General features: G+C 44.3%; 1 protein-coding gene across 6 annotated transcripts in view; it reads right to left on the bottom strand.

The window, feature by feature from the left end:
- The window catches only part of LOC123520741 (knirps-related protein-like), a 104,051-nt gene that overhangs the window by 8,271 nt on the left and 82,512 nt on the right, over nucleotides 1–13,268 (bottom strand). For 3 of the 6 annotated variants that reach the window (XM_045283303.1, XM_045283300.1, XM_045283302.1), the window contains exons 3-4: nucleotides 2,529–2,558; nucleotides 1,820–1,897 (exon numbers count right to left, since the gene is read on the bottom strand). In XM_045283303.1, the coding sequence (XP_045139238.1) occupies nucleotides 1,820–1,897; nucleotides 2,529–2,543 (93 nt within the window). In that variant the 5' untranslated portion in view covers nucleotides 2,544–2,558. The remainder of the gene's footprint in view (nucleotides 1–1,819; nucleotides 1,898–2,528; nucleotides 2,559–13,268) is intronic. The other 3 variants (XM_045283305.1, XM_045283301.1, XM_045283304.1) reach the window with 1 other exon arrangement.

A 13,268-nucleotide genomic window follows, 5' to 3' on the forward strand; every position in this document is an offset into this window, starting at 1 on the left:
CTCGGCAGAAGTTGGCTATTTTTCAAACCCGTATTCTGAAACGCTTTGCTCTCTCATCACGACTGTTTCCAAAGGCTACAATGACGGTTACCTGGATTCTCAAGAGCGTTTATTCAGTTATTAATGTAAAAGTCTTGTTAAGCTGTCACTAGAACCGTAAAAAAACATCCTTCAGAACAAATGTAACTTAAACTAGAGCCATTTGAAAGTTGTCGAGGTGCAACGTCCAAGCATTTCAGAATAGTGAATCCATTGAGAAGCGCTGTGATGTGTTTGAGCCTCCGCAAAGGTGTCCCTCTAAAAGTCTGCTTGCGCCACTAGGTAAGAATAAGAATAAGAAGAAAAAAGAAAAAAAGAAAGAAAAAAAAAGATGATAATAAAGACGAAAAGATGACCCAAATCAAAGACAAGAAAGGAATAAAATCACAATAAAACAGGTAAGAATAAGAATAACGATATGAAGAAAAGAAGAGAAAAGAAAAAAAGATGAAAACGAAAAGGAAAAGATGACTCCAAAAAAGCAAAAAAGATAAGAAAAAAAACACAACAAAACACAACAAGAAGCAAAAGATAAGATAAAAACAGAAATGAAAACGATGAAAAAAAAAACTAGAAAGAAAGAACGAAAGAAACATTATTATGACATCCAGAAGGAAGAAGAAAGCCGAGGTAAGGGATACTGTCAGGAGAGAAATGGTAAACCTGGCTGAGAGAGACATAAATGACGGCAGCCAGAAATAAAGATATCACAGGGGAGCCATCATCATCACCAGAGAGAGAGAGAGAGAGAGAGAGAGAGAGAGAGAGAGAGAGAGAGAGAGAGAGAGAGAGAGAGAGAGTATCGGATGAACACAAATAAACCAGATAAGGACGATCATTGGACCATCAGCATCATCAGCATCAGCATCATCAGCAGCAGCAGTAGGAAGACAGTCCAGTCCTCAGCACTCACCCGAAGCCTGTCTCATCATATCCTCTTTTATGACACAAGTGAGTCCCAAGGCGGCCAGGTAAGATTACGCATTACCTGGCATTTTAAACCTCCCCCGTTGTTAGGAGTAGAGATTAAGATTCGCAATAAAACAGTGATACACCACGGAGCCGCGTCACGACCCTGCCATCAGCCTGAGAATGGCAGCGGTGGGAAGGTCGAGGAGGGAGCGCCCGGCCGAGGATCACCGCCCATCCAGACCCCTTGATGAAGAGAAGTGCACGGCTGACTGGGTGGGCCGCCCCGTGTGTGTGTGTGTGTGTGTGTGTGTGTGTGTGTGTGTGTGTGTGTGTGTGTGTGTGTGTGTGTGTAACTTAGATTTTTTATTTCATTTTGATACATGTACTTATGCATTCTAGTCCTCTCCGTCTCACCTATTTTTTTTGGAAGGTATTAAATATTCTTTATATAAGTTTATGCACCACTCTATTCTCTCTCTCTCTCTCTCTCTCTCTCTCTCTCTCTCTCTCTCTCTCTCTCTCTCTCTCTCCGCGATGTAAAAGAGGATGTGTAAGTTTCAGTGGTCTCAACAAAACTGCACTGGTGTAGAGTCATAAATCTGATGTGCGATTGTGTGTGTGTGTGTATGTGTGTGTGTGTGTGTGTGTGTGTGTGTGTGTGTGTGTGTGTGTGTGTGTGTGTGTGTGTGTGTGTGTCTGTGTGTGTGTGTGTGTTCCCAGGCCCGGTATCATGGACAGGACACGCAACAAACCATTCACCGTGTCACGCAAGCACCATATCATCCTTTGCTGTGCAGTTATTACGTCTCAGAATGTACTCTAATGGGATTACCAGAAAGCACACCTGTCACGCCGCCTCATTACTCACCTTGCAACCCTCGCAGGTGAAGGCACCGAAGTGGAAGCCTGCCGCTGGTTCGCCGCAAACTTTGCACATCTGATTCATCTGCGGAGGGAAAGGACTGGTTAGTGAATGCGTGTTTGGAAATGATGACAGAGATAGCAGGGAAAGGAAAATAAAGACATCTGCTGAAAAATAATGATTGTTGGGTATAGAGAAGGAAAAGAAGATTTAAAGTAAGTTTCAAGCGAAGTGAGGAACTGAATCTTTCTTTCACTTTGTTATAATTCATAAATCAGTTTCCTAAATTAAATTCTTTTAGAAGTAGTGTACATTTTTCATAGCAAAATTTTTTACCTTTAACCCCTTCAATACTGGGACACAGTTTTTATCTTGAAATTTGGGTGTGTTTAGACCATTTTATTGGCATTAGGAAAGGTCTATGGAGGTCAGAAGATTAATGGCCAAAATCTTCACCATTTTAATCCCCAACATAAGTTTCTGAAGCTGTAGAGAATCACCAAATCGAGAGTAGAATGAATATGAAAACGCGTCATGGTACTGAAGGGGTTAAATTATTAGACAGTAATAGAAGGAAATAGATTCATGCATTACTTCACACAAACACACACACACACACATACACACACACACACACACACACACACACACACACACACACACACACACACACACACACACACAGGGAAAGGGGAATGAACACCTGAGTACTTACATTCCCCGTGGCCATGGAGGGGTTGGGCACCTGGCAAGAGAGAGAGAGAGAGGGAAAAGTCATATTAGTAAGTGTGCTCCATTCTGCAGCCTCGTTTTCTTCTACTTTCTAAGAGAAAATGGGAGTACAAACGTCATTAGTTTCGCTTCACCTATCTAAGAGTTTGAAAATTTAAAGTATTCAAGCTTTAAAACAAATCTTTGCTTTACAGTTAGATCAAGAAATCAATTAGTGGTTTTATACTTTTTAAAATTCAGAATATTCAAGAACTAAAATCAATTTCTATAAGAGAAATAAGCTTTTGTATTATATGTGCAGTATATAAGTGTATTGTTTTTAAATTTCCAGAGAGTAAATAATTTTACTACTGTTCACTTGTTGCTATAACACTCAAACAATACACGTACTATACTGTTTTTTATTGAGTATGCTGAAATAAAATGTTTTTGTTGATGGCATGTCAGTTTTTGATGAGTTTCATGTAAAGAAACCACAAACACACACACACACACACACACACACACACACACACACACACACAAAGTGTTCACTAATCTATCTGTGCTTCACTTGAGTGACGCGACACTGCCATTCACGCACAGTTCAGAAACGAGCCACGAGTGCTGATCGACTCTTCCTCTCAGCGGTGCGGGGAGCAAGGGAGGGGGCTCTTACTTTATCCCATCACTACTCCGAGTCCTTCCCTCACTCCCTCCCTCCCTCCTTCCTTTAAGTTGTCCTTCTCTCCCTTCCCCCGCCCCCTCCAAGCAGTAATCCCTCCTCTCCTGCCTCCACCACTCCCCAACACACAGCTAATCCCTCTCACGATGCATTCTTTATCGATCTTTTTTATATCCTCTCACTTTCTCTCTCTCACAATGTTTTTTTCCCACCACTCAATCTCTCTCTCTCTCTCTCTCTCTCTCTCTCTCTCTCTCTCTCTCTCTCTCTCTGAGGTCGTGACTTTTTAAAGATACATCGTATTTTCTTTTGCCAGGCTTTGATTGGTAACTTTTTTAAAATCTTGGCTCTCATTATTATCACAACTTTTTTCCTTAACAAATGTTAATCTTTATAAAAATCTGCTTTTCGTAACATTTTTTTTTCGTTTACTTCTCACTGATTTTATCCCTTAAATGTTACACAAGATCCTTCTCTCTCTCTCTCTCTCTCTCTCTCTCTCTCTCTCTCTCTCTGATATCTCTTTAACAAGCCTTAACCTATTATCCATCCTCTTCTTCTCTCTTCCACCTTCATTTCCTCTCTTCTTCTCCATCCCTCCTCCTCTTCCTCTTTCTATCCTCCCGTCTCCCCTGCTGTCTCGTCCTCCTCCCCGTGATGATCCTCAATAGCAGGAAGAATATAAAAAAAAGAGAGAGAAAAGTTCAACCGAGCGGAAGAAGAAAATCCGCGTCCAAAGGTGCATCTCCAAGGACGCCTCTTAACGCACACTGGCTCATGTACGGCGTGTGTGTATGTGCGAGATGGCATACATGCATACATACATACAAAGACACACATACTGGTACAAGGATTTTTTTTTATTATATATTACTTAATTTTCTTTCCTTTTGTCTGTTGTTGAATGGGCGAATAATTGTAATGAGGTAGATGGATGTACAGTGTGGATAGGTAGATAGGTAAGTAGAGGTGTGTTGAGAGGCTGATAGGTACAGACACAAAAGGAAACAGATATGAGAAGCAAATAATGGGCGAATAATTGTAATGAGGTAGATGGATGTACAGTGTGGATAGGTAGATAGGTAAGTATAGGTGTGTTGAGAGGCTGATAGGTACAGACACAAAAGGAAACAGATATGAGAGGCAAAAAATAGGTACAGAGCAGAACTCAGAAATAAGTAAACAGCAACAAGAAGGGAACGTCAATAATACACAAATAATGGCAAAAGCAACCCCTCTAAAAACACAATACCAAATATCATAACACACTAATGAAATGAACAAATAAAAGAACAACAATATCACCATAAAAACCAGCAACAAAAACAATAACAACGCCAAGGAGACACGATACGATACACAAGCAGAGCAAACACAGCCGGGTCGCACAGCCATGAACCAGCAGACACCCACGCACACTCACACTCACACACACACACATACACACTCTCATGCACGGGAGGCAGAGCTCATGGTCACGTGAACTAAGAGAAAAGAAAAGATTCAGATGATCGGCCAGGAAGAGCCTTGGAGTGTGACGGACGACCACAAGTATACGACAGACAGCGGCGCCCTCCTCTCTCTCCCTCCCTCCTTCACCATCCTCATTTCCCTTACTCATCCCCTGTTCTCTCGTGCACCACGACTATTTTCAAGGGCCACAGATGGTTAGCAAGGTATTTCTAAGCTGTTTTTCCAGTTAATCATAGATGAATTTTGTCACTCTGCCTCTAGAATCATAAAAACATATTAATAAACTCGTGTAAATCTAAATAAAGCCTTTCAAAATAGTAGAGGTGAAGCAAAGAAGTGTTTGAGAGTATGAGCTAAAGACAGACGATGAGACGCAGAGAGAAGGCAAGACTGAACTGAGGAAAAAAGAAAGTGTTGAAGAAAGGCAATGAAGGAATAAACAGGTGAAGTGAAAGGAGGGAGCAATATACCAAACCCTCCCCCACCACATTAACGTCCTGCCGTCAGCCCATGTGTCCGGGTCTGGCGCTGGGGGCGAGGGGGGCGCGGGTTAGGGAGTGGGCGAGGCGCTAACGTGGCCCCGCGACCCCTCCAGGATGCTTTTTCTTTGCTCGTTGTGGTGTCTTGGCCAGGCTCGTTGTGTTATGCTTGGGCTGGTTCCTTGTTTACTCCTTCAGTACCAACATGACGCGTTTTTATATCCATTCTGCTTACTGTTTGGCGATTTTACACAACTTCAGAAATTTATGTGAGGATTAAAATAGTGAAGACTGACCAGTAATCTTCTCACTTCCATAGACATTTCTTAATATATATAAAAAATCGTCTAATCGTACCAAAAACTCATGGTAGAAAAGCGTTCCACTACTGAAGGAGTTGAAAGCGACGATGTGTCACGTTCAAGCCATCCTGTCAGCTGAATTGAATCTGAGTGTGGTGCTTGAGATTATTAATTGGTGTACTGTGTGCTCCTTACCTGATGAGAGTTCTGCTGTGCTTTTTATGAAAGTGAAATCTGTCATCTCTTCTTCAAAGCACGTCATTGGCTAGACCTACACTGAAATGCATCTTATCTTAGGTCAGCTTCATCTCCCCCCGCATGTCTTCCTTCCTATTCTTCTTCAATATCTCCATGCTTCACATTCTTGTCTCTCTCTCTCTCTCTCTCTCTCTCTCTCTCTCTCTCTCTCTCTCTCTCTCTCTCTCTCTCTCTCTCTCTCTCTCTCTCTCTCTCTCTCTCTCTCTCTCTCTCTCTCTCTCTCTCTCTCTCTCTCTCTCAAGATTTACATTCATGAGAGTGGCGTAGGTTAGGAAGGAACTGACAGAGGCCTTTAAGTAATATAAGGAATATAACAAGAGTGACACAAGTTGATCCATAAAGAATTAGTGGTATGCACATCTTTACACATATTACTCGTACTACATTAGTGTAGAGGGGATTGGTACTGGTAGACAAGCGGTTAATGATTACAAAGCGGTGTACCTGACGGTTGTGATACGAGAGAGATTGATGGTGAACTGATGGGCTAGAATTTATAAGACAAGTATGTGAATGAGGAAAGAGATGATAGTGTCGATAGTGTGTAATGGTAGGAGGGAGCGCTGGCCCCTAGAAACCTTCAGCGCCCCGCCGCAGGGAAAGGCAAGGCTCGCCACGCCTGGCTACCTCTTATCTGCCGCCCCATCGCTGCCCAGATGCCGGCGATTTATGGTCGGGATATTTAGCGCTTTCAATTATGCTGCGTGACTGAGGCGTGTGGCGACGCGACCTGTTGTTAGCGTCGTTTAGTAGAATATATTGTAGCAGACGAATTTTTGATGTGCGTGTGTGTGTGTGTGTGTGTGTGTGTGTGTGTGTGTGTGTGTGTGTGTGTGTGTGTGTGTGTGTGTGCGTGCGTGCGTGTGTGTGTGTGTGTGTGTGTGTGTGTGTGTGTGTGTGTGTGTGTGTGTGTGATCTTTCTGAAAAGAGATGATATATGATCTGTCGCTCACCAGCTCATCTATCTACCTATCTGGCTAGCTGTCTTCAAGAACGTTGTTCACTTGGGAATGGCAAGAACGGTCGGCGATAAAGTGCTTCACAAGCCCCACCGTCGCCAGGCAGCGGCGCTGAGCCTCCCCACTCAAGGCAAAGACCCGCCCCGCCCCTCAGCCTGTTATATCAAGCCGATAATACAGGTTAGTCTCGCTTTTTACACGCTGTACGGGCCATTTGTCGGCGTGAAAGGACGCGGCTTAGGCACAGCACGCGGTAAAAGCCGAGCCGGCGGGACGGACGATAACGAAGGAGCAGAGTGTAAAGGACGAAAAAGGGACGAGTGGTTTGCGACAATCACACTGACCACTTGGGTCTCCACCCTCCCTTTCCATTTTTCCCCTCCCCTGCTCTTTTTTTCCCTCTCTCCCTCTCTTCGCCAAGCATCATAGAGAGGTATTTTTTTTATGTCTTCACAAAGTGCCTGCCGAGCACAGCGCTTCAGGAGTGAATATTGTCGCCCTCTGTCTCTGTTGTGGCCTTGAGCTCGCCGCGACGCCGCCGCCGCTGCTGAGCCGTGATCTATGGAGCTTTCTGCCACCCCGCCAACTGCCTTATTGCCACTCTTCCTCCTTCCCTCCATGTCTCCTTCTCTCCCTCCCTCCGTGCATATATCAAGCTATGCAAAGGCGTCTGCATATTCAAAGGAGCATCGAAGAAAAAATTTCACTGAATGACCCACGGTACTGATGTGGTTTTCACTTGCTGTTTTCTTTTATTTATTTTTTTTTCTTACCCAGGCGTCGGACAAAGCTTCTTGGAGCCTAGGGGTATAGGTACAGTGTTATCGGTTTGTGGGGTAGCGTGTCGGGCAGCGCAGAGGAGCAGGGGAAGGGGTGAGGGTGGGGAGAGTCGGGTAGAAGAGAAGTGCCATTGAAAGAGAAAAGGGTAAAAAGAGTTAAGTGTTATTTAACCCGTTTGAAAAAATGCTGTGACGTACTGGAAAAAAAATACTTTGATGAGAGGAGGAGTAGAAGGAGGAGGAGTAGGAGGAAGATAAGATGAAGAAGACTGGAAAGAGGATGATGGAATGGAGACTACAAGGAAGAGGATAAAAAGGGAAAGAGAGACCAATGAAGGAGAATGTGGAATAAAAAAGACACCATAAAAAAAAGGATGAGAAGGAGACGAAAGAAAAGGAGAATATAGAAAAAGACAACAGAGAATAGAAGAAAACAAAGATTACTAAAAAATATAAGAATTCAATTGCAAACTAAGGAACATAAACTGTAATAACCAGAAGAGGAAATATGTTAGAAAGAACCATAATAATTTGTAAAGCCACTTGGTCACTAGAAGGTGGAATCAAGAAACCTTTAGATGGTGGAGTAAAAAAAAAGAATAAGCGCAACAAATAAAAAATCTTTAGTGCAGGATTATTGAGCATTACGACTCTCTTTCTCTCTCAGTCAGTCGCGCCCCGCCGTGAGTTAGTGGACGGGCAGCAGTCAAGCTATTAGTGATGCTCCTATTTGCCAGTTAAGACGGCACAGATGAAGGGGGTGGTATGTCATAATTCTGTGGGAGGAGGCGGTCTGGTTCTTGATGTGTGTGTGTGTGTGTGTGTGTGTGTGTGTGTGTGTGTGTGTGTGTGTGTGTGTGTGTGTGTGTGTGAGAGAGAGAGAGAGAGAGAGAGAGAGAGAGAGAGAGAGAGAGAGAGAGAGAGAGAGAGAGAGAGAGAGAGAGAATTACTATAAGAATAGGCCGATCATAGCAAAACAACAAAAAAAGGTACCATATATCTTTTTTCAAATATATGAAGAAATAATTCTACAGACATTCGCAATGAAAAAAAAAATACAAATAACAGACTACGTTTTTATTGAATTTGTGATGGATCATTGGCTCATGATCTCTCTCTCTCTCTCTCTGAGGAGCACACACACACACACAGACACAAAACAGACACACACACACACACACACACACACACACACACACACACACACACACACACACACACACACACACACACACACACATAAAAATAATCTGACTCATAACACACATAAAACATAAAAAAAATGCATAAACGAAAAAAAAACCACATGTACACACAAAACTAGAAAAAAAACAGAAAAAACACTAGTACATATATATTGCATGCACGAACACAAACGAAGGCGGTGATTGGGCAGGAACGGCAGGTAAGGGCGTGGCCAGGAGTACCCATGAGCCAATCCTGACGCTACACGGGGACCAGGTGAAGTGCGAACTCTCTTGACGTCACGAGTAATTGTAATTTATCCAAGTCGTGAGGATAAAGCCACAAGCCGCTGACGGGGATGCTGGGTTGATGGTGGGTGGAGTGAGTGAGCAAGAGGCGCTGCGTCTGCCGGCCCGTGAGGTGAAGGGGACGGAGTGAAGGGGGGGGTAAGGGGAGGGAGGAAGGGTATTGACAGCAGGGGTAGTGGTGAGAGAGAGAGAGAGAGAGAGAGAGAGAGAGAGAGAGTATGGCTATTGACTAGAAATAATATAATTGTAGTGAAGCAGATTTGGCAAGAAAAACATTGCAGGAATAAATAAAGAAATCAAACAAAGGATGATTATGAAAGATTGCACACACACACACACACACACACACACACACACACACACACACACACACACACACACACACAATCATCCACGTGCTTTGGGTTTAAACAACAGCAGAAAAACACACTAAGGACCAAAGGACAGCAATAACGAGACAGACAGAGATGAAGAGATGAATATGGAGGAGGAGGAGGAGGAGGAGGAGAAGGAGAAGGAGGAACAGGACTAAGAGGAGACTACTGACTATTGATGCTGCTGTAGTGAAAGATAGCGAGGGAAGAGGAGAAGGAGGTAATGATGATAGTGTTGAAGCAAATGCAGGTGTTTGTGAAGGGAGGCGAGAATGAGAAGTAACAGAAGGGATTATTACTTGTGATGTTGGCAGCGGTGAAGATGATAGTGGTGGCTGTGCTGTTGTTGACCGGTGGTGGTGGTGGTGGTGGTGGTGGTGGTGGGCTAGGTGTAAGGGGAGGTGTGGGGGAGGAAGCAAGCAGAGGGCGGGTCGCTGGCTACACCCACAGCTACACCCAACACCCAACGCAGTGCAGTGACGCCTCGCTGAACAACACTCCGTCCTGACTGGCCCCTGACACACACACACACACACACACACACACACACACACACACACACACACACACACACACACACACACACACACACTCTCTCTCTCTCTCTCTCTCTCTCTCTCTCTCTGATGTACTACGAAGATGAGGCGCTAACACGCACACAAGGCACAAAACTTCTCAGTAAATTTCCTGCAGTGTTGCAGTTATTGATTATAATTTTGGTGATAAGGCTGATAATTATATACGAAGTGATGGGGTAGAGCATGAGGAGGAAGAGGAGGAGGAGTTGGAGGAGGAGGAGGAGGAGGAGGAGGAGGAGGAGGAGAAGGAGGAAGGGAAGGAGGAGGAAGAAAATGCCTTACGTCGTGATTTGTAAGAGAATTATTAAACCTATCACACATTTTCTCTCTTCACATACATCAAAGAAAAATAATCCTTGAAAAAATTTGCAGTGACAGAGTGACAGGTAGACAGGCAAACATACACGGCGTACAACAGGAGTGTGTTACAGCGACACCACACATCCACTGACAAATTGACGGGGCAGAGAGAGAGAGAGAGAGAGAGAGAGAGAGAGAGAGAGAGAGAGAGAGAGAGAGAGAGAGAGAATGAAACACACACACACACACACACACACACACACACACACACACACACACACACACACACACACACATCTGTCTAGTCTTCCTGCTTTATGCTCCACCTTTCCTTTATCTGGTTCGCTGTGCTCGCTGTCACTCCGGCTCCCGCTGCACCCCGCAAGCAACGCGCCATTAAGCTAAGTTATTCTGGCATTAGTGGCGGCCCAGCGCTCCCGGGCTTGCGCCGCTCAGCCTCAGCACAGAAATACCCTGCGAGAACCTTTATTATAATCACGCGCACAAGAAGGAGTCGGCTGCCTGCTGGAATAGATCGGGATGCATGTAACAAGGCTGAATTCAATCGCTCTCTCATACTTCCCTATTAAGCGCCTGCCTTCTGATGTCTCTGGTAAATTTAATTTCTTTATTTATTTTTATTTTTCAGGTGAAAGTTTCGAAGGGAAATGATCCGTACGTTTTCTACTTTGATTCCCGCGACATGTTATCTTGTTTTGCAGGCCAGGACGCGCCATGCAGACCTTCTTGAAAGGGAAACCGGACAGCCCGCCGCCCTCTCCTCCAAGCCAGCTCCAGCTCCCGGCCTGACCAAATGTGGAGGAGGAAAGGCGAAGGAAGAGCGCGAGGTGGAAGAGAAAGGGTCAGGGGAGGAAGAAGAAACGCATGCAGAGAATACAGCAGTTGAAGATAAGAAGAGGAGGTTCCAATGCTGAAAAGAATCCTATCGGGGCTTTCTTCTTCTCGTTTATACCGGTACTCTCTCTCTCTCTCTCTCTCTCTCTCTCTCTCTCTCTCTCTCTCTCTCTCTCTCTCTGCCCGTATTTACCTAAGGTTATACTGGTGTAGAGCATAGATAGGAAATAACTGTATCTCTGTGGTGAGGAATAGAGAGTAGGTGTGCTTCGGTATGCATGCCTCTGGTGCGGTGGATTCCTAGAGGCGCTGTGTTACGGTTAGCAGTGATTTGGTGTGGTGTGGTGTGGTGTGGTGTGGTGTGGTGTGGTGTGGTGTGGTGTGGTGTGGTGTAGTGTGTGCTGCAGCGTGGAAGCAGGACGTGTGGCTCATAACTAATGCTATCTCATTATTCTTGGGCATTGGGCTGGCCATTTAGTGCGTCAGGAGAATGATCGTGGTATACTCGTTGTGGAGTCTGCCGGCGCGCTGACAAGTGGAGTAGGAGAGTGGAAAAGGAGCGGTGTGCCTTGCGGTCAAGCTTAGTGGAATGTATTATATTATATATGTGTGTGTGTGTGTGTGTGTGTGTGTGTGTGTGTGTGTGTGTGTGGCAATGCCTGCAGGCGTGTAGTGGTGTGTGGTGGTGGGTTATTGAGGCGTGCGGAGGCGTATGGAGGCGTGTGGAGGCCCGCAGTGGGTGTTGAGGGGAGGAGACAAGTCATTTGCCGGGCCCCCTCCCTCCAATCTCCATATAAGGAGCAGGAGAGACCCTCACAGGTAAGGTTCGTCCACCAGGTGAGCGCGTGGGAACCAGGCTTTCTCTCCGGCAGGAAGAAGAGAAGGAGGAGGAGGAGGATAACGAGGAAAAACAGAGAATGGAAAAAAGCATACAAGGCTGGAAACGATGAGAATAAAAAAGAAAGAAAGGAAAAAAGTAACAAAGATCACTAATTCGGTTAACATCTCTATATCATTTTTTCCCTCAACTTTTCCTTCATTCCATTATTTGATTAATTTTTTTTTTTACTTTGTACCGCAGCAAAGCAAATGTTCACCTTTCACATGCCTGCAATTTTCACATACTCAAGACAATATATCATTACTATTATTATACTTAGCCTTCCACTTATCCATATTCGGTTTCCTGGATGTTGTATTCTTTCACTTTCCTTCACATCCTGTTGCAGTGAGCGAGGCAGAGGTGATGGCGGGGCGAGGGGTGACGGAGAGGCAGGGCACAAGGGCAGCAGTGAGGAGAGAAAAGCCAAGTCAAATATGATATCTGTTCCATTTCTGCCTTCTACGTGAGTGTGTTCCTGATCTCGCCCACGCACATACGTTCTCTCCTATATGGATGTAGTACCAGTCTCATGTGTGCCTTCGTTAATCTCTGCATTTCCTAACGATGTTTTAGGAATTCTCTTCATGTCGTTTAGGTATTGAGAGCATGACTAAAGCAGTGTATTTGATCTTTTAGTGCATGTATTCCTGGAAGGTCTCACACACACACACACACACACACACACACACACACACACACACACACACACACACACACACACACATACATACACACGCACACGCACAGAATAAACAAGTGTATGTATGAATGAATGAATGACTGAGTGAATGAATAAGTAGATAAGCAAGTACATTACTAATCAGACACGACATGAACAAGTCCAGTGCTGTCATTCTTCGCTAAGATTTATAGGTACTTCATTCACCTGAGTTCCGTTATGTAAGAAAAAAATAAAAGAGAGAAAAAAAATGTTGCTTCTTTTCTCTTGTCTGTGAGCTGCCTAGGCCACGCCGGGAAAGGGAGCAATGCACGGCTTAGTACACTGCTATTAAGGAGAGAGAGAAGAAAATAAATATAAAACGAAAGAAAAATAATAAGTGTACTCGCTTTACACTCCAACAATTTCCAGTCTTTCTTCAGATAACTGTTTCTTTTCTTTTGCTACCTCATTGTTAATAGTTTCTAAATTGTCTGTGCTATATAAGACAGGACTGAAACATTAGGTGACGTAAAACAACAAAGTAAGAGAAAGAAAAGAAATATGCTAACTCTATTACATCTAATACTTGTTCCTGCAGACATTAGATCACTCTCTCGTTGATTGATTGATTGGAAAAAAGCAAAACATGTCTGAACACAAGGTGA

The sequence above is a fragment of the Portunus trituberculatus genome, chromosome 47 (assembly GCF_017591435.1).
Source record: "Portunus trituberculatus isolate SZX2019 chromosome 47, ASM1759143v1, whole genome shotgun sequence".
NCBI classification, from domain to species: Eukaryota; Metazoa; Arthropoda; class Malacostraca; order Decapoda; family Portunidae; genus Portunus; species Portunus trituberculatus.